Genomic DNA, 23,110 nt, shown 5'->3' on the forward strand with positions numbered 1-23,110 from the left:
ATGGTTATCAAATTAATTATCAATTGGAAGTTTGTAGGTGATTTTATTTATAATTGCCACATGTCCACTTTTGATTGAATATTTAGATAGTTACACATTTGATAACTCAATTTCCAGCAAGTATTTTTACATCCCAAAAGTTGAATTATCAAAATAGAACCGTAATTTAATAACTCCATTGGAGTTAAAAAATTCTATTTTTTGGTATATAATTGTGGTTAATGGTTTGAATACCATGTTTGATAACCCCATTGAAGTTGCTCTAAGGATGGAGGTGTAAGAAAAAAACATAGTTCAGGGTAATATGTAATTATCCAAACAAGAGATATTTTTTCGTAAATTGACCATATCTCAGGGTTTGTATTTTGCCCAAGGATTTAACTTAGGGAAAATAAAATAATATTATAGCTATGAACCGCCGGTTCAGAAAGTGGCTCAGACGCTAGTATGGGATTCGGGTGGTGAATAAATATTTAGCTATTTACTTTTTACTTTTTACTTTTTACTTTTTACCAAATGAACTATATGTCGACTGAAATAGTATCATGCAATTTCGTCGGCGTTAATTGGGTAACGAATTTGACGGTTGCCTAGTCAGCAGTGCAAAGTTGTATAAATTTTGCAAGTAGCTGTTAATTCATGAATATTGGTCTCATTTTGACCAATATTAATATTATGAATTGTTCCATTCGTTCACACCAAATTCAATCAATGCCTAAAACAAAAATCATACACACGTTTTAATATTCTAGAAATTCATCGACATGTTTTTATTTTTATTTTTTAAGCAGATATCCTACGTATTGAGTATTAATCTATGTTACATAGACACGGGAACGGGGACACGGCGACACACGGATACGGACACCGGGATACACTTAATAAAAAAAAGTAGGATACGGGAACGTGGGGGATACGTGTAAATATTAAAAATACAGGGGTTTATTTATAAATTATTACTAAATTATGTTTTATCTTTTATGTACAATATTAAAATATACATGAATATTTAATACGTTTATTCAAATAAATTTGCAATTAATTATCAGATTAATGAGAGAGCTGCCAATTTATTCTTCCAGTTTCACAAAAACCCAAATAATCAGATTTGTAAAAAAGAAAATTCCTTTTTTTTTTCCCCTTGACACGCGTGTCTACTTAGGGTACGCGTGTCCAACTTTTCAAATATTACAGACACGGCCCAACAGCGTTTCTTATAGGTGTCTTCGCGTTTCGTGTCCGAAACGTTTCCGACACGGGGAAACTTCATGTGTTTGCCGTGTCTGTGTAACAGAGGTATTAATATCTATGATCACCGTCCTTTTAATGTTGAATTTGAGTTCAAATAATTCAATTCGAGCAAGTTCGACTCATTTACACCTTAGTTACACACATAAATACGGTATTTCCACTTACACCGATTTTTTTTTTTTTAATTTGTTTATTGATCAATCAGCTAGTAATATTTAGAAAAAAAATTGGTCAATGTGAAGAAATTGACTATGGATGGGTTTTAATTCACGAGGGTTGGCAAAGATTGTTGATGCATCATAAATCCAAGAAAAAAACAATTTTATATATATATATGTTTTAATTTCTTTTATTATATATTTTTTTTTGGAAAATAAATTTATTGCACCATGCCGGCTCAGACATGCCATAAATTTTGCCAAGTTGAATTTTCTCCTACAACCTAAGTCCAAATTATTAGCTACCGCCACCGCCTGTTTCAATTTTATTTTCCAGACTTTTCTGCTGTCAATAATGTTTATTTTTAATTAATACTTATGTAAATTACAAAAGTTGTTAATTCTAAGAAAATATAGCTTAGTTTAAAACTTGTATACAATCAAGAAAAACAATTAATAAATTTAAAATATTTCCCCCCCTCCCATTGTTTTGCTATGAGTAGGGGTGAAACTCGGATGGATCGGATCGTAATTAGACTTTTTGGAAAATTTCCAAAAAAATTCGGAAGTACAAAATCAATTCCAATTCCAATTCCAAAATTTTCGGAATCTAAAAATTCATTCCAATTCCAAAAGGCCCGGAAATTTCGGAATTTCGGAAAAAAGTCGGAAATCACATAAGTTTTAAAATTTCAAAACTTAGCCGAAATTTTCTAAACTGTTCATAATTTTTCGAAAATAAGAGCATCCACGTCGATAAAAGTAAAACTAATAACTACTAAATTTCAGTTCAAAAAAATAAATAAAAATAAACACATCATAATATCCAATAAAACTTCTAACAACAATTCATTATGTCAAAATCCTAAAACAAAACTTATAGGTGTATTTTTCGGGAAATAAGTATTATATAATATATACTATTTATAGTGTATTTTTCGGGAAAAAATCGGAATTAATTTCGGAATTAAATCGGATCGGAAATCGGAAATTCCAAATTTATTTTATATAATTCCAATTCCAATCCAAAAAAATCGGAAAATTTCGGAAATCGGAATTTCTGGAGTCGGAATGAAAAAAGTTGTTCCAAAATCGGAACTTTTCGGATCGGAACTGGCGGAAATTGGAAAATCCGTTCCAACTTGCACCCCTAGCTATGAGTGATCAATCATTTTTCTCCGACCTAAATATTTATTTCCCTTAAAATATAGTTGTCAGAACTGAGAAGTACATGACTAGGTGTAACGAATCTGTGACAAATTGCAATTAATTAATACCTTAATTCTTTTAATTACAAATCAAATTAGCTTAATTATTATTGGAAATATGCTGCAACCTGGTACTTTTGATTAGTCCCTTAATTTGGCCCATCTATTTTCAGGTCCTCTGCATGGGCACACCATTCCAAAACCAGCTACAGATTTAATTAGTTTATTCCTAATCTTAATACAAATATTATATATATGGTTAATTATTGAAACAGCTTTCTTAATTAAAAGAAACTTTGTTGTTTTATTAGTGTATAAATTAATGATATTGTTAATCTTCTGATTAGCATTGTTTTGGTGAAGTTCAATGCATGCTATGTCAGGAAATCATTGAGCTAACAAAGATTTCCTTTTCACTAACGATGTTGATTTGTATATTTATTAGGTTTATTAAAGTTTAAATATGCTATTTAGAGCATCTCCCACCTTTACTACAATTTTCTCACCAAAAGCTAATTTTTTGTGGTGAAAAAATGGTGTTATCTCCCACTTATGGCACACCAGTATATAATTTCTCTATTTTTAGTGACAAAATAGTGTATTATGGTCAAAATACGAAAACCCCCTCCTGTTTGGGTAATTATGAAATACCCTTCCATAGGTAAATTTAGGGATGTTAAATCGGTAAAATCGCACCAAAATTTCAATACGCCAACATTTCATACTGTTTATCGAACATAATATACGATTTGGTTCGATAAATAACTGAAATACATTAATTTTATGTAAAAATATTTAAAAGGAGGAGTGACTGTAATTACCCAAATAAGAGAGTTTTTTTTTTCGTAATTTCACCATACCTCATTGGACTGGCCGTAATTTGCCCTTATACATATAATAAAATCACATATAAACAGTAATTTCATAAATTATTGCCTCAAAATGTTACAACATAAATTAATCATAAAAACATTACAACATTTTTTATCTAAAAACATTATTTCATTGGTAATCACATGAAATTAGTTAGTATAATAATTTTATATGGTAATTATAAAATGGTGTTAATGACACCAAATCCTATTTTCACTTCTATATTTGATAGAAAAAATAGGATTTGGTGGAAAAAAATTGTAAAATGGTGGAAGGGTGGAGATGAAAATTTCTTCACCAAAAAATTTGGTGAAGATCTAGGATTTAGGGATATAATAATATAGAGTTTGAACATGGTGGGAGACTAAACTCAATAACTATAATTTAAGTGCACTGATGATTTAAAGCTTTAAGTCGGGGGACAAAAAAAACACCCAAATTAGATGATAAATATAGTATTTGGTGATCGATGGGAGATACTATTAATGACCAATTTCATTATTTGTTTTGGTGAAGAGAAGCCAAATAATCAATTATTGGCTACTTATGAGTTAATCGAAATATATTGCCAATGATGTATATGACAATGAACTAGTTGATATAAATAAATCTCTAGGGAAAAAAAATAATAAAATTATTCAAATTGAAAAAAAAAAATTATAAAAGTGCACCTCTCTTTGATTTTTAGTTATAATACGACATAATGATTCAAGAGGATCTTAAAATAGATTCCTGATACTATTTAATATCTATATTTTCAATACGTTTCTTCAGGTGCAGATAAATTAAATTTCAAGTCTTGCACTTGAAATATTTAAATTGAGTGTATGTGGAATGTGAACTCCGAACCTTTTAAATTGGTTATTTCTTTTTAATTTATTATTTTTTTGCTTCTAAGCATTAATTATTAATAATAAAATTAAATTTTTTTTATATAAAAACAAGGAAAAGAATCAATATTAATAAGGAGAATAATTATAATAAGCATATTTGATACGGGCCATTATGGAAAGGTCAAATGATATTAAGCCCACAATGGAAAGCCCATGGTTACTTAGCCCAGTAAGGCGGAGTTAGGTCGTTAGGTCGTACGACCTCAGAGACGAAATGAGGTACCTTAGCTCGCAGGCCCAGTATCAGCTCGGGGTAAAACGAGCCCATGATAATTAGATGCCCAAAACGTGTGACTTGAGGGTAAGAGGAAACCCTAAAAAAAGAAACCTTGGAGGCCAATGTTTCCTCATCTATAAATAGAAGGTTCTTCAAACACACGCAGGAGAGACATACATTAATCACTATTTTTACATTGCATACATATTTTTCCTATTCCGATCACTGACTTGATCGTCGGAGCTTTCCCGCCGGGAACCCCTCCCGGCGTTGCAGGTATTCTCACCGGAGTTCGGACCAAGTTGCATTGGAGAAGACGCAAGCCCCACGGACTAAAACAATATTAAATAATAAAATATATCTACCGAAAATGAATTAATGGTAACAAAAACAGCTATTGCTCTAGGAAAACACAGGCGAGTAAAAACGTTAATATTATTAGTTATTACCATGGGAATCCGACAAAACCCGATTTTGCCGGCAGAGGTTGGAATTTTAATGCAATCATTGACCTGCTCAAAACACGTTATCTAAATAAACTACTGATTCATCTCAGCCACACAAGAAAAGTAAACTCAAATAAATATTAACCGTCAGATGAATTATTTTTTTTTTTCTTAAACCCATTTGACTTTAACCCACATAGACAACTTGTGCTTTGACCCCAATCATTGATCAATATAAAATTTCAAAAAAGGACCACTCAAAAAATTAGTGGGCTTTGGCCGAATGAGAAGCTGCAAAATTATGTGATTTTCGAGGCCCAATTTTCTGCAGGGCCAGTTGGTACAATTTTTTTCTTTTTATAATATAAATTAATTAATTATAAAAATCTCGAATTCCCAAAATAATTCTTCATTTCTAGCAACTCCCTTTTGGGGTGGGGTGGGGGGGGGGGGGGGGGGGGGTGGGGGGTGGGGGTGTGTGTATGTAAGCATGGCATCAACTATGATATCATGGAATTTACTATTTCCTCAAAACAGTACAAGTAGTTTGTTACATGTATTATTCAAATAATTTATTTCAACAATTTTAATTTCACAAGAATGGGCAAATAAATAATTATGGATTTTCTATGAAATTCTCTTAAAACGAGGTGAATTTAATTAATTAAAAATGTTCATTGATATCTATCCTCAATCATGTATGTGTATCAAGATATCGTGATAACCTAATTCTTGGAAATTGTACAAAAAATGAAAATAGGAAGAATTAGTTAGAAAATTTTAGATATTTTAATTAGGTACTCCATATGATTTACTTTGGTGATTTTGATTGCCACATCCCCACTCCTCATTGTCCTAAAATTAGAGGGCATTTTATCAACAAAACTATATAAGTTTTCTTAACTCGCAAAGTATATAAATATATATAGTATTTAGTAGCAATTGTCCATGTGGGAAGACTTGGGTATAGCCGATCCACAATCGAATGTTGTGAATGCTTATGTGTGCTGAATAATACACTATAAAATTAGAATTTACGTCTTTTCTGAAACCAATTGATTTTTGTACAATTAGTAGCGCCTAAGGTCCTACTTACTGTTTGTCGTGACTTCCGAAAACCAATTATTTAAAAAATATGGAGACAAAAGGAAATCTTTGAGAAAGAGACCCTTTGAATTTAATAAAAATAAAATAAAATGAAGCTTCAAGACTCTTAAGTGTGCAAGTTTCATTAACAAATACACAAAAGTCTTGACTAATTGCCTATAAATTGTGAATCTTAAGATGATAATACACAATTCATTCCATCTCTCACACACACACACACACACCATAAACACACAAGAAACACACAACAAACAAGAAAATTTGTCTTTCCCTACAAAACCCTCCATTAACACATTTTATTTTGTTTAGGGACAAAAGAAATTGCATGTAAAAGTGCAATCTTTAATAAAATTAGCAAAAAAGAAAAAGGTGGTAATTACTAATTTCAAGAAAGAGAGGTGGGATAATTTGGGTGGTTTGACGTCCAAGGCCCGGCAATTAACCCCCTTTCCTCCACCGCTTTTAACGGCAACCCTGCTCACCCATACATACACGTATACATACAATATACATATTGTGTGTGTGTGTGTATTATTTATGCAGTGGAATATATATAATATAGAAAAGGTCAAAATAGCAACACTCTTTATTTACTATATAACTTCATCACCACCCTTCCTTTTTCCTTCCCCCTTTCCCCTTTTCCCTTTAATTTCTCTATCAATTTCATTCTCTCTCTCTCTCTCTACAAATATATTTATAAATATATGTATGTAAGCATACTGTTGAAGAAAACTTGATCTGAATTGTTGAAAATGGACAAAGATTACTTCATGAATGGTGGTGGTGGAATCCCAACTCCGTGGAGTGGTGGAATGAACTGCACTTCTTCCGACCAATCTTTCATCGACCCCAATTCAGTGACGTCACATTTCGATTCATCTTTCAGCTCAATGCCGTCCTCCTCCTCCGAAGCCTTCATCCTCCGCGAACTGATCGGAAAACTCGGCGGAGGCGGCATCGCTTTTCCGGCGACGGCGACCCCCTTCTCCGGCGCTCACAACACAACTCCACCTCCGCCGCCGCTGCATTCTCTCTCCGGCGATCCGGGTTTTGCGGAGAGGGCGGCGAAATTCTCCTGCTTCGGCAGCCGGAGCTTCAACGGCAGAACGGCGGCGTTCGAGATGATGAACGACGGCGGCGGCAGATCCACCACTCCTCCGGCAGATATGCATATGCACCGAGTTTCGAGTAGCCCATGCCTGAATCCTGCGGCGGCGGAGAAGAAGATATCTTTAACCCAAGTGGAGTACAACAACTCAAACGAAGAATCCTCTGTTTCGGACCAAATCCCAAGTTCAAAGGAGCTGAATTCTTCTAGAAAGAGAAAATCCATTTCCCGACCAAAAGATCGATCCATTAATCCACCTAATGATCAAAATGGAAAGACGAAGCGAACAAAGGCACCAGATGAAAACAACAATGGCGAGGATGAAGAAGAAGATAACGATGATGAAAAGTCGAAACAAAAGACGACGGAGGATCATCAAAAACCACCTGAACCACCAAAGGACTACATTCATGTCAGAGCTAGAAGGGGACAAGCTACTGACAGCCATAGTCTTGCTGAAAGAGTATGGATTTCCATTTTCTTTTTTCTTTTTTCTTTTTATGGATCAGAATTCTTCTAGTGTTTATTTTTTTTTTGATTTTTTAGGTCCGGCGAGAGAAAATCAGTGAGAGAATGAAACTACTACAGGATCTTGTACCAGGTTGCAATAAGGTCTGTTACGTTTATTTAAGAATTCATTAATTTTATATATGCCATTAATTAGAAAATAATTATTACTAATTTTAATATTTTGGTGTAATTAATTAATTAACAGGTTACTGGAAAAGCACTGATGCTTGATGAAATCATAAATTATGTTCAGTCTTTACAGCGCCAGGTCGAGGTATACATTAACTTATAACTAATTTTAATTTAATTCAATTAAAAGCTGTCTGTGTCGGATAATTAACCTAATTAAAATTGCAGTTCCTGTCAATGAAGTTGTCCTCAGTAAATCCAGGCCTGGATTTCAACATGGAAAATCTTCTTCTCTCCAAAGATAATGTGCGTGAGATAAACCTCTTTTTATTTATTTAATTTAATTGAATTGTTTTTCAAGAAATGATTTATTGATGTTGTTTTATATATAGATGGTACAACAGAATACAAGTGTGCCCCAGCAGATGTACCCTTTGGATTCCTCTTCACCACCATTGTTTCATCAAAATGTACAACAATTACAAAATAATAATAATATTAATGGTAGCACAATTTCTGTGGAGCCTATAATACATTCAGATCATGCCACATTGTGTCGTAACTTGGGAATTCAATTGCCTTGTCTTGATAGGTTCACTCATGATATTCTTCCCCAGGTAACAAACACTACTTTACATCCTTTAATTTAATTTCAATTATTATAATAACAAATAAATAATCTCGATTTTTTATTTTTTTTTACTTTGCAGTTTCCGGGATTCAGTGAAGATGATCTCCAGAGCATTGTTCAGATGGGTTTTGCTCAGAATCCAGCAAACTTCTCGGCAGTCCAAAATCAAACATCGAACATGAAAGTTGAAAGGTGACCGACCGATCGAGAAAAGGCTCTTGCTGTATATAAATGAGATTTTTATTTACTACTAATCCAATAATTTATATATATTTTTTTTTCTTTATTGTTACAAAAGTAATGTACTTAAATTTATTCTATTTTCCGATTTTTTTTTTTGGTCGAAAGCACCAAATTATTTGTACTACAGAGTATGTAAGATATATATATTCTCTTAGTTAAAGAATTGAGAAATGAAATAATTTTTTTTTTTTTTTTTATCGATTTGTTCTATACTACACATGGTGTCAATTTCACGCGGTATATTTTGTTACGCACGCGTTCGTATATATGTGTCAACTGTGTGTGTGATTGCGTGTAAATTAGTGAAAAATTATTGACATCAATAAAGATTGGAAAAATCTTATTTTTTGTCAATACATTTAAAATTAAATTAATGTTTGGGTCAATTATACTAGACTGTAATAAATCGTGTTTTGTGGTGGTTATGATAGTTACTTATGTCGTAACCAGCTGTCTGACACTTTCATCTTTAGGGAAAAAAAGAAGTCTTAATAACAATGATAATGACTCTTAATTTATTTTTATTTTTATTTAATTTAATTGGTAATTCAATCATAATATCTGGCACAATTCCAGGAGGAGGGTCCTGGCAATTTTTACATATTAATTAACCTGAATTAAAAGAAGCTTCTGTTCTTAATTTTTTTTTCTGTTAATTTTAACCATGAAACAGTCACTCTTTCTCTCTCACACACATACACACACACATGTGTGTGTATACGTATATACATAAAGAATCCCAGGTTGGCTAAGAGTTTATGACTAGGCCCAACGAATCTAGAATTAAAAAAATAAAATAAAATAAAAATGGTGCTAATATTTAAAAATAAATAAAGAACAAGAAAAGCTTAAGTAGTGGAGTTTTTCTTCCTCTTCTTTTATGAAAAAGATGCCCTTAAAGATAGATTAATCATTTGATTAGAGGTGGTTAGTGAAATCAATTTTTTATTTTTTTTATTTTTTTCTTTTTGTGATTTAAATTTTAAATAGGTTTTTTTTTTCCTGTGTTTGCAGCCTTTTAATTAAATTAAATTTAATGAGGGTTCCATTATTGAATCACAGTGAGTTAATTATCATGAAAGATTCTTTGAAAATGATCTTTTTGCATATAAGCGTTAAACAACATATATTATTCTATAATAAATTAATTAAATAAAGGGGTTATGGTTGGATTATAGAGCTGTCTGCTTAAATTAGTAAATTAATACACAATCATGCAAGGTAATGTTTCCTGGGGCAGTTGGGATTATTCTTTTTAATTGTTAATTTAATTTTTTCTTTTGGTGCCAATTTTGCCCTTGGACCTTTTCCCTTACTGTCTAAGCAAGCTTTGTGAATTTTAAAAAATGAAATAAAAAAATGTCAACTTTTAATTTTCACTCTAATCGTGAAAGTGAAAAAACCACGATTGTGCCCGTATTTAGGGCCGGTTTGTCTAAAAGCTTATTTTAAAAAACTGATTAACTCTTACATCTGATGAGATGTATTGAGAGTTGATAAATTGTTATATCTTATTTTTAAATTAATTTATAAAATATTTGGATAAAGAACTTAATTTTTATTGGAAAACAAATAAAGTCGCAATATTTTTATCTAATATCTTATAATGAGTGCAAACAACTTATAAGCTCTTTAAGATGTAACAATTAATCAGTTCTTAAAACAATTTACCTAAAATACAAACTTATAAAGTATTTAAAATAAGCTCAGCAAAATCATCTTACCAATCAAATATATTGGAAATTATGGTGGAGATCCTAAATAAAATTGAGATCCCAACTGCTGGGCCAAAGTCGTAATTATTTAATTTGTAATAATTAGGAAGAAAGTGATAGTATATTAACTAATAATTAAGTTATATTTCAGCTTCTCAGCTCAGCAGGCAATTTATTACACCAATCTTTCTTTTTGCACCACTCATATTACTATAATTTATATAAAAAAAAAAAAAATTCTTTCTATTTTCACGAAATTTGATTAATTTTTATTTTATTTATTTCCAGTTGTTTTAGTTGACCTAATAATCATTTTAAATATTAAATAATTTATTAAGCAGTGAATGCATGGCTTATCAGTTATCACTAATCACATCATGCAGTTCCTCTCTCATTACCATTTATCTAATTATTAATCTACTTAAATGCGACAAAATGTCGGCAGATTGTAATTTATTAATATAAATCTCTGAATTAAACTGCATTAAAAGTTTTAATTATTTCTGACACTTCTAAAGTAGTGATTGAGACACTATTATCTGCAGTAAGAATATCCTTTTTTTTATGAATTAAATATATTTTAAAATACAAAGTAATTAGAAAAATAAAGCCAGGAACTTTAATATATATATATATATATATATATATATATATATATATATATATATATATATATATATATATATATATATATATATATATATATATATATATATATATATAAGATATAAATTATTGTTAAACTCAACTTCCATATCAAAATAATTAAGAAGATTGAGTCATTGTTATACTTAATTTGAATTATCAAGTGATATTAATTTATGAGAATAATTAGAAACATTAATGAGTAATTAATAATTAATATCCCTACATTGTTCATGAATCTAACTATCTAAAGCACTAGTAAAGATTAATTTAAAGCATAAGATGCCCCCATTAAATTTTTACTATAATTTTTCTCCTACTTTTTTGCTTTTTGGTGGAAGTTATGTTTTGTGGTAAACTTATATATATTATAAATGAAATTAAATTTGAACGAAATTTTCGATTTATGCCGATTCTGATCCTTGATTTTCGGTTTTGAATTGTCTGACTATTTTAGAGAAATCGGAATCATTTTTTCACTTGCAATTTTTTACAATCAATTTTTTTATAATAAGATTAATAAAAAAAAATGGATTGTTTTCGAAAAAGGATTAGTTCCAAATTCGATATGTTCGATTTCCACTTGTGAATGTAACAACTGAAAAATAGCAACATAAACTATATGAATTAATGAATATAAAAAAATATCCAAGGATACAGAGAAAAATAGCTTTCATAGAACCATGCAGAAAATGTACAACCATTATGGGAAATAAATTAGGGCAGGCCTCACATTTACGTACATTTAATCAAAGCGATTTAAATTTTCTTTTCTTATTTAGGTGGTTATATTTTAGACTCATTTAAAGATCAATTAAATTTTTATTAATAACTACCAAATAATTAATAAATTGCTTTTTGTTTAACTATATGCATATGATCTTCATCCCAACTGGTTTACCAACACATCTAACGCATTCTTTAATTTTGGAGCATTTATATATATTTATATATGATTATTATATAGGAGGGGCCTAGGCCGAAAATATAAAAAAAATTAGGGATCCGGATATATGATAAAGTTTTTATATCAATCTTGAAATTTCATATGATATTTTTATTTATCATATTTATTTATATATCATATACTATATAATTAATTAATTTATTTAAGTTTTTCTTTTTTTTAATGATGATAAAAAGGAAAAAGGAAACACAATCGATGTTGCTAAATTGTCGTAATTGATCTAATTTTCAACCAATTAAACAAAAGGCTTCGGAAATTAGCAAAATAATAATCAACATTATATCGAACATGGCTAAGAAATGGTGTAGAATGGTGAAGAATTATCCGATGTATTTCAACGAGTGTAGCATCTACAACACCCTCTACATGACCCTCTGCCACTAAACATAACGCAAGTACAATAGGCGAAATCGAAGACGAGATAGTATAAAAATCCCACCTACGTACGCTTCATAACTCCGATCTAAATTATATATACTTTTTTTTTTATTTCAATTTTTAATAGAGAAGAGGAAAAAGAAACAAGTACTATGTAGGGCAAGGGCAGTTGGTATCATTTGATTAAACCATTACTCTTACATATAGCAATCATGGGTTTACGACCGTTGGATCGGATGTTTTGTTTTTCCCGCATCGATCGCAAAGGCATGATTAACATGATTAGAACACGGAAACTCTTTCATCCACACTTTGATCATCTTCTTTTGTTTGTTCAAATGTCATTTTTTCCCTGTCACATTTCTTCTGCTTGCCCACTTCTGGCAAATTAAAATTAAATTAAAAAATAAATAAATAAAAATTCACCCATAGTTTTCACCTAAAGAAGATAAGATGAGCAGTCAAAATTGTGGGGAGGAATTTGATCCCCACAACACACCTAGGTGTCGATTTTGTATTTAGGAAAAAAAAAAAGAAGCAAAGTTTACGGTAAATATTAAGTAAACACGCGCACGGAGATGAACGGTCCCGAAACTTTGATTCATCCTTCTGCTTCAATCAGCTACAAGGGTTTATAAAGCAATATATATAATTATTTGCTGCATTTCTTCCCAATGGAAGCATGCATATATTATATATGGACTTGTTTATGATTGGGCCCAAACTTGATGATTTTTCGGCAGGCCCAACTCCAAGAACTTGTGCTCACACTTAGGCCCGAACCACTAGGAACTCTTGATCTTAATCGTATGGATTACTTCCTTTAATTGTGGCCATCCTCCTTCTCAAACTTTTACTCTCTCCTCTCAACACTGCTCTCAGGATTGGAATGCGCCGCTTCTCTTTCCTTCTTTCTACTTCCATCTTTGAACAGTACTTCCGTCATCAGCTTGTCTTTTTCCGGACAACTCTTTGTAGAGTCTTCAAAATACATGGTTAGACTTACAATTGGTTATGTACTGATATGTCTATTGGTGAAGTCCAATGGACCTACGATTTATTTATTTATTGGGTCACATGCCCAATTTAGAAGTTAATACTACAAAAAGCCTAATCTCCTTCAAAGAAGGTTTGAGGGCCCGATAAATTGAGATCGATTAATTAAATAACTATAAATAGAACTTAATACATCAATTGAAGGTACATTATTTTTACTCGAGCAATCCAATCGTTATAATTCTCTCAATTATTTCACGATCCACATATCTAACTTAAGCATCGGAAGGGCTTCCGCCGGATCAACCCCGACTTAGTCCACGTTTACTTTTTTCGTAAGAATCTCCAAGTTGTTAAGGTATCTCAAAGCTATCTAGCACGTGATCAGTGACCCAATTCATCTCTTCGACTATATTTATTATAGGTCATTATTATACATCATCATGTACCTAGTTATACTGCCCTTAGAGAAAGGGATAAATGTAACACTAATCTATACGCATCTCTGAGTTTTCTTCTTTCAATCTCCTTATGTGAGTAATTGAGTCTCTGAGTGTGAGAGTGTTCCATTTGACTGATTACCGATGCATATGTTGATGAGTCATCTTAATGTGTGCATTACGTAGGTCTAGGGCGTTTTTGAGTTTGCGTCGTTGTTGCTTGGTGCTAATTTGCAATTGGAGTCGCCACCGTATTGGATTTATGGACTGTACACCAGAACAAAAGGGGACTAAGTATTTTTATAATTGAACATTTTTAGTGTTTTGATACAAATATAGAGGTGATAATTCATAATCTAAACTATAAGTGTGGGAGAATACTTATTGATTTTAATTAATATATTACGAAATAATACATACAAATTTCCATAGGAAGCTGAAAATAAATTTATATGGTCCAAGAGATCAAGCCCAATAAAATTGAAACCAATGGGCGTAATAATAGCATTGGTCTAGTCTAGTATGAGTCCACATGATTTATTAATAATAAAAGGGGCCCAAATGAATAAAGGTATTGAAAATGTCAAAGGAAGAAAAATAAGGGGCTAAAGTCTAAAAAGACAACAAAACAAGATGAAGTTCGTGCAGCTCACTTTAAGACAAATGGCGCGTGGACATATGTCGGGGTCCTTATTGATCGCACATCACATGATCTGCTCCCACAATCCCAACTACCAATTTCCAACATTCGCCGCGCGTGTCCCTCAACGGTCGCTACTTACAGTTTTTGCTCTGCTCTTCTTTCTTACACAAATACCTCAATAATATTAAAAAGATAAAAATTTAAAAAATAAATCAAACTATTTATATATATATATAAATAGGAAAAATATGGGAAGGAATCATATGAAAATAAGATTATTTATTTGTTTTGGAAATGTGTCTAAATTTGATGATAGTGAAGTATAACCTCTTTTGAATGACAATTTTAGGAAAATAAACATAAAATTATACAAAATTATTTTGCTATTCTTGGTGTAGTAATTATTGAATATTGAGAGATCAAATCTACTTTTGAAATTGCAGATGGCATTTTTGTTTATTTTTAAAAATTACTTCTATTTAAAATTAATAGCTGTAAAACTATATTTACATTTCAGTTAGAAGTATATTTTAACATTCTAACATTTTCACATGTTTTGATGTAAAAACATAATATGGAGTAAATTATTATTTTATAGCTAAATATATAACTAATCAAAACATAATTTTATTTTTATGAAAAATAATGAAAATATTTTACACCTTAAAATGAAATAAATGTGAAAATGAATCCATCTATTTTGTCACCGACACAATCTCCCTCTTCAACAGTTAATTTAATTTAATTTATCCATCTCCAATGTTAAATTCTTGAAATATTTTTAATTCATAAATGATTATATTAATTAATTAAATATCTTTGGAATTGAATTTAATTAATTAAAATAGTAATAATACACGTCAACTGTGGGCCCACATCCCGCAGTGTTTGTGAAAGGAAAAAAGAGTAAAAAAAAAAAAAAAAAAAAATCTCGAAATTTGAAGTTTCTTAAATTAAGATGCTTTTTACCTCTTCACAGTTCTCTCCTTCCCTTTTCTCCGGATCCAATACACACACACAGCACGCTCACTGCGTGCAATGATCCGCCATTGATTCCACCTTACACAGATCCCGCCACCGCCGCTCTATACGTACACGCTCCCCTGTATCTATCTACATGTCTCGTCCACCTAACTACGAGTTTCAGGAATGGTGGAACAAGCAACGATCCAAGGACCCTGCCGACGACCACCACCACCACCACTTATCCTCCTCCTCCTCCGCCTCCGAGGATTTCAGATTGTTGACCGTCAACATCCACACACCGGCCTCACCTATCACGTCGGCGGCCGCGGCGGCGGAGAAGGACCGCTCGCGCAGCGCGCGGCAGCTCTCGTGGATTTACCTCCTCAAGCTCCACAAAATCGCAAACTCGGTAGCTTTCCTCACCAACGGATTCATCACCCTCCTCCGCACCGCGAACCGCCGCATCGCCACCTCCCCATCGGGGCCCCGCTCGGAATCGAAGTTCTACAGGATCATCAAATTGTTCCTGATATTGAGTGTTTTCCTTCTTTCTATCGAGCTCGTTGCCTACTTCAGGGGATGGCATTTTAGTCCTCCTACCCTGGAATCGGAGGTGGAGATTTCAGTGAAGTATATCTACGCGAAATGGTTAGAAATTAGGGTGAATTACTTGGGGCCGCTGCTGCAGAGCTTGACGAATGCGTGCATTGTTTTGTTCCTGATACAGTCTGTAGATCGATTGGTTTTGGTGCTCGGTTGTTTTTATATTAAAATTAGGGGTTTGAGACCTGTGGCTGAGATGGATTACAAGCAGGACGCCGAGAATGGGGCTTTGAGCGCCGATTATTATCCGATGGTGATGGTGCAAATACCTATGTGCAACGAGAGGGAGGTAAGAAGATGTAGGTTTTCAAAGCCCTACTGCGAATTTTTACTGTATTTTGGGATTGTTGAGGAGAAAGTAGAGTTATTAATTGAAGTAAATTAGTTTGTTTTTATATGGAATGTATCTTAGCACTTAATTAATTGAATTGGTAGTTGCTTATTACATCCTTATCGAGAGTCGATGAAAAGTCTAGAGCCTTGAGGAGATTGGGGTTATTATACGAATAAGTTTAGCAAAATCTATTTGTTCAATGAATTTCTGCTAGATAGGATGTTTAACACAGATAATGTACTACGTGATTGTTGCTGGATTTGCTGCCGTATTATTTTCGTATTCTGTTATTACCAGACTAGATGTTCGATAAGGTAAAACAGATTGCATATTAATTGGTCCTTGGACTTTTGTGCATGGGATGTGTGGTCGTTGTTGACATGCTTCTTGTAAACGTAATATAAATCTTGCTATTTGTTTTACGTATGCAAGTTAAGGATAATTTTCTGTGATAATGAATTATCAAGTGTATATCGGTTTAATACTCTTTAAGGAGCCCGTACTTCTTTTTTCCTCTAACTGCTATTTATGCAAAGGGTGCCTACATACTATCAATAAATATTGTAGCATATTCCCTCTAATATGATGAAAAAAGAAGGCCCTAAATAGTGTATTTAGCCTCGATAGCAAAAAGGACAACCTCAATATCATTTCTCGATTTCAATTGTCTCCTTCTATTTGATCGAAACTTTTTCGTTAGTTTACTGTCTGCACACTTAATGTTCAAATCATATCATATTCTGCTGAGCTCATTTTATCTGTAGAAACACTTCTGTTTTGAAACTTTAATTCTCAGTTACCTTTTTTTGTCCATTTTAGGTCATAACTAATCTCACTCTACACTAAATTCTAAACAGGAGAATATATATAAAGATTGAAAAGGCCCACTATTCATGGAATTGTTGTAGAAGTTTATATAATCTATCAACATACTTGCAATATTTAATGCGCTCTTTTGAATATCATGTTTATCTTTAAACATAACTTGATTGTTGCACTTAAATATGAGTACATAGCTATTTCACTTTGTTTTAGACAAGCATCTGAATTGTACTCGCTGATTCTATTCCAACTAAAAGGATAAAGTGAAAAAACGAGGAAAAAAGGATGAAATTTGAATTGAGGTTGCATTTTTTTTTCCAATCTTATGTTCTTAGTGATTTTTCTCCCCTTGTATTGCTCAGGTATACCAGCAATCCATTGCAGCTGTATGTGTCCAGGATTGGCCAAGAGAGAGAATGCTTGTACAAATATTAGATGATTCTGATGATGCAGATGTTCAAAATCTTATTAAAGCAGAAGTGCATAAATGGCAGCAGAGAGGTGTGCACATCATTTATCGACATCGTCTTATTCGCACAGGCTATAAAGCAGGGAACCTTAAATCTGCAATGAATTGTGAATACGTGAAAAATTATGAGTTTGTAGCCATCTTTGATGCGGATTTCCAGCCAGCGCCAGATTTTCTGAAGAGCACCGTCCCTTACTTTAAGGTAATCAGTCGTTGAAGTGATCTAAGAAATGGATATATAAATAAATAGTTTTTTTATATTGATACGTATTTCTTGTATGACCATTTCTAACATAGTTCTGGTAAAAAAAATCATTAGTAGGCTGAAGAAAAATAATGTTGAGTGGTTACTAATTAGCTCGTGTTTTTTGAAGGGAAAAGACGACCTTGCACTAGTGCAAACCAGGTGGGCTTTCGTCAACAAGGAAGAAAATCTGCTTACACGATTGCAGAACATAAATCTGGCTTTCCATTTTGAGGTCGAACAACAAGTCAATGGGTGGTTCATCAACTTTTTTGGCTTTAACGGAACCGCTGGTGTTTGGAGAATCAAAGCCTTAGAAGACTGTGGCGGCTGGTTGGAGAGGACAACCGTTGAAGACATGGATATTGCTGTCCGTGCTCACTTGTGTGGCTGGAAATTCATTTATCTAAATGATGTTAAGGTTCGTAAAATATGAAACAATTGATGACTATACATAGTCCTCTATGTGTTATAACCATGTGGTAATAAGGGGGATGTATCTTTCTACAGTGCCTATGTGAACTTCCTGAGTCTTATGAAGCGTACAAAAAGCAGCAGCATCGCTGGCACTCAGGACCCATGCAGTTATTCCGCCTGTGTTTTTATGACATACTGCATTCTAAGGTTCGTAAAATGCATTTTGTCTGTACATTTGACGGTCAGAATCTGGATTGTATCCAGCCTAGTTGTTTGACGAACTGAAACATGCATATTGGAATATAAGGAGCAGAGATGAAATAGATGTAGCCATTTATACTATAATGTTATAAAAGGACAGACATCTTATTTTTTTCGAATGTTATAAAAGGACAGAAATCTTAATCTTAAGTCTCACTAAAGTATCTTAATCTTAACTCACGCTATTCAACATTTTTCAGGTGAGTGTCTTCAAGAAAGCAAACTTGATATTCCTATTCTTCCTTCTCCGAAAGCTAATCCTACCATTCTACTCCTTCACACTATTCTGCATTATTCTCCCACTGACAATGTTCATGCCCGAAGCTCAACTCCCGTTTTGGGTTGTCTGTTACATACCCGGACTCGTCTCTATACTCAACATCCTTCCATCTCCTCAATCATTCCCATTTATAGTCCCTTATCTCCTCTTCGAAAACACAATGTCTGTCACCAAATTCAATGCTATGATATCAGGTCTCTTTCAATTAGGAAGTTCTTACGAATGGATAGTCACCAAGAAATTGGGCAGGTCATCCGAGGCAGATTTAGTTGCCATTATGGGAAACGAATCGACCCCTCTCATGGAAAGTGGGGTCCACAAATCTTCATCAGAATCGGGATTGGCTGAGCTTAACAAGCTGGAAATGAACAAGAAAATGGGGAAGAAGAAGAGAAACCGTTTGTACAGGAAAGAGCTTGCTCTTTCGTTTATTTTGTTGACTGCTTCGGTTAGAAGTTTGCTATCTGCTCAGGGAATTCACTTTTATTTCCTCTTATTTCAAGGTGTCACTTTTCTCATTGTTGGTCTCGATTTGATCGGGGAACAAGTGAGTTGATTCGTTCGGAGAATTTCTAAATATCGAATCTTTCTGCGTGGATTTCGCCAGTAACGGTAAGTTATGGCCCCCCACCCTCTCGGAGATTTACGTGATCATTGATTGGTATAATTTGTGAAGGATAATCATCCACATTCATGTGTGTTCATTAGAAGATTGATTGCATACTATTTCTCATTAGTGGAAAATTGTTCATCAGAATATAGTATAGATAGTTGGCAGGACAATTGGACTTTTTATTTTATTTTGTTAGTTTGGTGTAATTTATTGTGCCACGTCCTCTTGCAGGATACTTTTTTTTTTTAATTAATTTTTTTTTTTGAAAATTCGATTCTTTATTGTTGTAATTGACAGATAATGTACAATTCATTAAGTTATTTTCAATGGAGATAACAAATAGAAATGATGTTTTGTTTGCCTCTTTTTACTCATTTTACAGACATACCATATAACTTCCTTACACCCTATTGATCTTTAAAGGAAACAGGGATGCTAGGTTACAACTTACAAGGCAGCAATTAGACCAATAGAAGAAAATAATAAACTTGAACAGACATACGATTTTTGTAATTTTGCTCCACTATTAAAAAATAAATTAGATAAATTTCGGATAAAATGAAAATCCAAAAGACGTTTCTTTTCGACCGAAGTCAACCGCGGTTTTAAGCTTTGAAGAACATAACTAGAACGAAATGATAACATGATAACAAATTCAATCCACTGCAAACAAAGGCATGCATTTCATTTGGACGACAAAACAGAAATTATCGAATAACAAAACTATCAAGTAAATTATCAGAAACGAAACTAATACAGAATCAAAAACATATTTAACCGCTAATCATAAAAAGAACACAAGTACGAGCGAAAATCAAAATACCAGATTGTCAAACATTGATCCATAAAAGCATTATAAATTAACCAGCAAGTGTTTCGTCATGCACAAAACTATTAAATAGAATCATCTTCAACAAACAAAAAAGTTGATAACCCAACAGCTGAGAGCACTTAAAAGAGTCAAAAACAAAACTTGAAAAGAATCATAATTAGGCAGCAGTCTTGCCCTTCTTCTTTTGGATTTTCTTCATGTAGAACTCAAGCTCCTTACCTTCCAAAATGTATCTGTCAAAAATCGAGTGCATAATAATTAGTACAATAACATCCACAAAAACAACACAGAAAACTGTATACAGACAGATATGTATGTACTTACCCATCGGCACGACCACATTGACCTGGACGAGAAGAAATACAAGCCAACAGCCTTCCGGAACTGAACTGCTCTTCAACATGAGGATCAAGTTTGCGTTCCGCCTGTCTTTTCTCGATTTTCCTTAGCACATGGCTGCTCTTCTTGGCTTCCTGGGCAGCCTCTCCCTCCTACCAAGTCAATTCAAGAAAATATGTCACTATCTTCAATTATAGATAGGAAACACAAACACACACGTGTATATATATATAATGCACACGCAAGGAAAAAGACACATACACACACACATATATGTAGATCTATAATGCACACGTAAGGCTATATTCTGAAAAATTTCAAGACTATCTTTCCTATTACTTCAGCAATCAAATCATGTCTCGAAATAAAGTAACCTATGTTCCAAATTTAATACATCAGTTTGAACTGTAGCAATCAAATCAAGGATTTTCAAATTCACAATTTAGTTCTGAAAACCAATTGACAAACTTAAACAAACACTAATTTTAAAAACTAAAAGAGCAACAAATTAATTGATATGCTTAACAAACATAGCCAAGGTTATCCAGATTTAAACACGAGCACATCAATAGATAAAAACTGGGCAAGAAGCCAAGTAGGGTTAGTGTAAGAACCTCAGTTTCTTCTTTCTTATCAGCTCCTCCCTTCTTCTTCCTGCCGATATCAACACCATAGTGTGTGAGATACCACTGCTTGAAAGGGGCAGCATCAACCTGGATAATAGCACTCTTGACAAGTGTCTTTGTCCTGACAAGCTCATTGTTCGAGGCATTGTACACAACATCAAGCACACGAGTCTTTCTAGTGATGGCCTCACTACCCCACGAGTAGTTTCCTGTGTTCAACCTCAATGCCCTCCATTTCACGTTTCCACCTCGAACGCGGATTCTTCTCACTGTCTTGTTCACAGTGTCGAGCTTGGTGTTTGCTGGCTGGCGACCGAGCTCGTACCTAGTAAAAGTCGTAAGGGAATATCAGATTAACGAAACGGATAATTAATTCATGTAATAAAAAATCAATATCAGATTAAACCACAAAAGATTTACATACAATCCCTGGAAACTGTAATACAGGAGCAATATAGTAAAGTGATAAATCTAGAATTAAGTAGTGAAATTTAAAAGAGGGGTAAAATGCAAATAGAAACCCTAATCAAATTAAACCCTAAATTACAGCAGCAATACAAACATTTCCGAATAACATTTGCAATAATCTCAATAATATATAAATCAGAAAAAACAATCAGATAATGAACGAACTAACAGCCATTACTCAGTGAACATACGAGAAGACAAATCGTATTAGACACAGAAGAAATTAACCAGCTAGAAAGAAATGGGTCTGCTAAAATCACAAAATTACAAAACCCTAAAATTACAATCAGATAAATCTGAAACGCAGAATAGAAAAAAGGACTCACTTTCGCTTCTTCCTCCAGGCCTTCTTCTTTCCACCAGTTTCACGCCTCTTGTGCATGGAGTCACGTGAGATACCTGCAAATCCACCATTTTAGAGACACAAACACATACACCCAACAGGAAAAAACGCACAAGAGGATTTGTTCAGAAGAGATACCCATGATTGCAGACTGTCGGCGGCCCTTCTGTGTTTTTTTTTCTTCTCTCGGTTTCTACTCTAGAGACGGTGGATACTGTGAGAAAGTGAGGGCTTTATGTATTAAACCCTAATTTGAGGGATAGGCTTTTTCATTTGGGCCTTCTGTTTTCTTAAACCCATTATCGCTCCGGCCCAAGGGCTGTAATTTATTTTTATTTTATTTCAAATTTAAAGAATAAATTCTAATTACGTTCACACTCCTAGCACAATCTTAATCCACAACTTCTTTATCTTTTCAAATTTTATCATTATTTTTATCTCTTATTTTCCAATTTTTTTTCTCTAATTCTTCTTTTTGTATTTATTTAATGATTAATTTCATATTACGACAATTAATTTTATATGTTTTCTTCTCAATGAGTTTTTATTATTAAATGTGTATAAATATTGATGTTGTTACTAATATCTCTAATAAATTTCATTATAATTGTTAGTATCATGTATCAAACTAATTATTATTTTTACTTTTACAACATTATTTTGTGCATCACATGGGAAAAAATGCTAGTTACTATAACCCCAACAATAACAATAATAATAAATGTTACTTTTTTTAGTTTAGTTATTTATTTATAAAAGCTATAAAAACAGAAAAAGACATAAAAAGTTTGAATGAAAAAGAAAAAACAAAGAACAGTGATTAAATATTACAAGTATTGTTGGATTTCCACTATCTGAAAAGAATTCAAAAATAAATTTTATCGAAATTTGATTTTTTTCAAGTGCATATCTAACCACGGAATAAAGATATC

General features: G+C 32.8%; 3 protein-coding genes across 5 annotated transcripts in view; 2 read left to right on the plus strand and 1 right to left on the minus strand.

Annotated features, from left to right (window-relative positions):
* The first annotated feature begins 6,747 nt into the window (after positions 1-6,747).
* On the plus strand, positions 6,748-8,967 carry LOC105955959 (transcription factor bHLH62). Of its 2 annotated transcripts, none has more exons than XM_012979766.2 (6): positions 6,748-7,727; positions 7,811-7,876; positions 7,980-8,048; positions 8,132-8,209; positions 8,296-8,520; positions 8,614-8,967. In XM_012979766.2, the coding sequence occupies exons 1-6, from the start codon at positions 6,909-6,911 to the stop codon at positions 8,728-8,730; spliced, it is 1,374 nt and encodes a 457-aa protein (XP_012835220.2). In that variant the 5' UTR covers positions 6,748-6,908; the 3' UTR covers positions 8,731-8,967. The 2 variants fall into 2 exon arrangements, with proteins under 2 accessions (XP_012835220.2, XP_012835221.2); XM_012979767.2 differs by having other exon boundaries at positions 6,815-7,727; positions 8,308-8,520.
* Positions 8,968-15,444: 6,477 nt separating this feature from the next.
* CSLC6 (Cellulose-synthase-like C6) lies at positions 15,445-19,910 on the plus strand. Its single transcript, XM_012979768.2, has 5 exons — positions 15,445-16,419; positions 17,649-17,957; positions 18,130-18,420; positions 18,510-18,623; positions 18,878-19,910. Exons 1-5 carry the CDS (start codon positions 15,679-15,681, stop codon positions 19,511-19,513), a joined length of 2,091 nt encoding a protein of 696 aa, XP_012835222.2. The 5' UTR covers positions 15,445-15,678; the 3' UTR covers positions 19,514-19,910.
* A 487-nt stretch (positions 19,911-20,397) lies between these two features.
* Positions 20,398-23,110, minus strand: part of LOC105955962 (small ribosomal subunit protein eS8) — a 38,944-nt gene continuing 36,231 nt past the window's right edge. Inside the window, exons 2-6 of one of the 2 annotated variants that reach the window (XM_088817358.1) lie at positions 22,317-22,354; positions 22,162-22,234; positions 21,356-21,692; positions 20,727-20,893; positions 20,398-20,635 (exon numbers count right to left, since the gene is read on the minus strand). In XM_088817358.1, the coding sequence (XP_088673484.1) occupies positions 20,560-20,635; positions 20,727-20,893; positions 21,356-21,692; positions 22,162-22,234; positions 22,317-22,320 (657 nt within the window). In that variant the 5' untranslated portion in view covers positions 22,321-22,354 and the 3' untranslated portion in view covers positions 20,398-20,559. Of the gene's footprint in view, positions 20,636-20,726; positions 20,894-21,355; positions 21,693-22,161; positions 22,235-22,316; positions 22,453-23,110 lie in introns of those variants that run through there. The other variant, XM_012979770.2, reaches the window with a different exon arrangement.

The sequence above is a fragment of the Erythranthe guttata genome, chromosome 4 (genome assembly GCF_056151865.1).
Source record: "Erythranthe guttata isolate IM_541 chromosome 4, IM_541, whole genome shotgun sequence".
Taxonomy (NCBI): domain Eukaryota; kingdom Viridiplantae; phylum Streptophyta; class Magnoliopsida; order Lamiales; family Phrymaceae; genus Erythranthe; species Erythranthe guttata.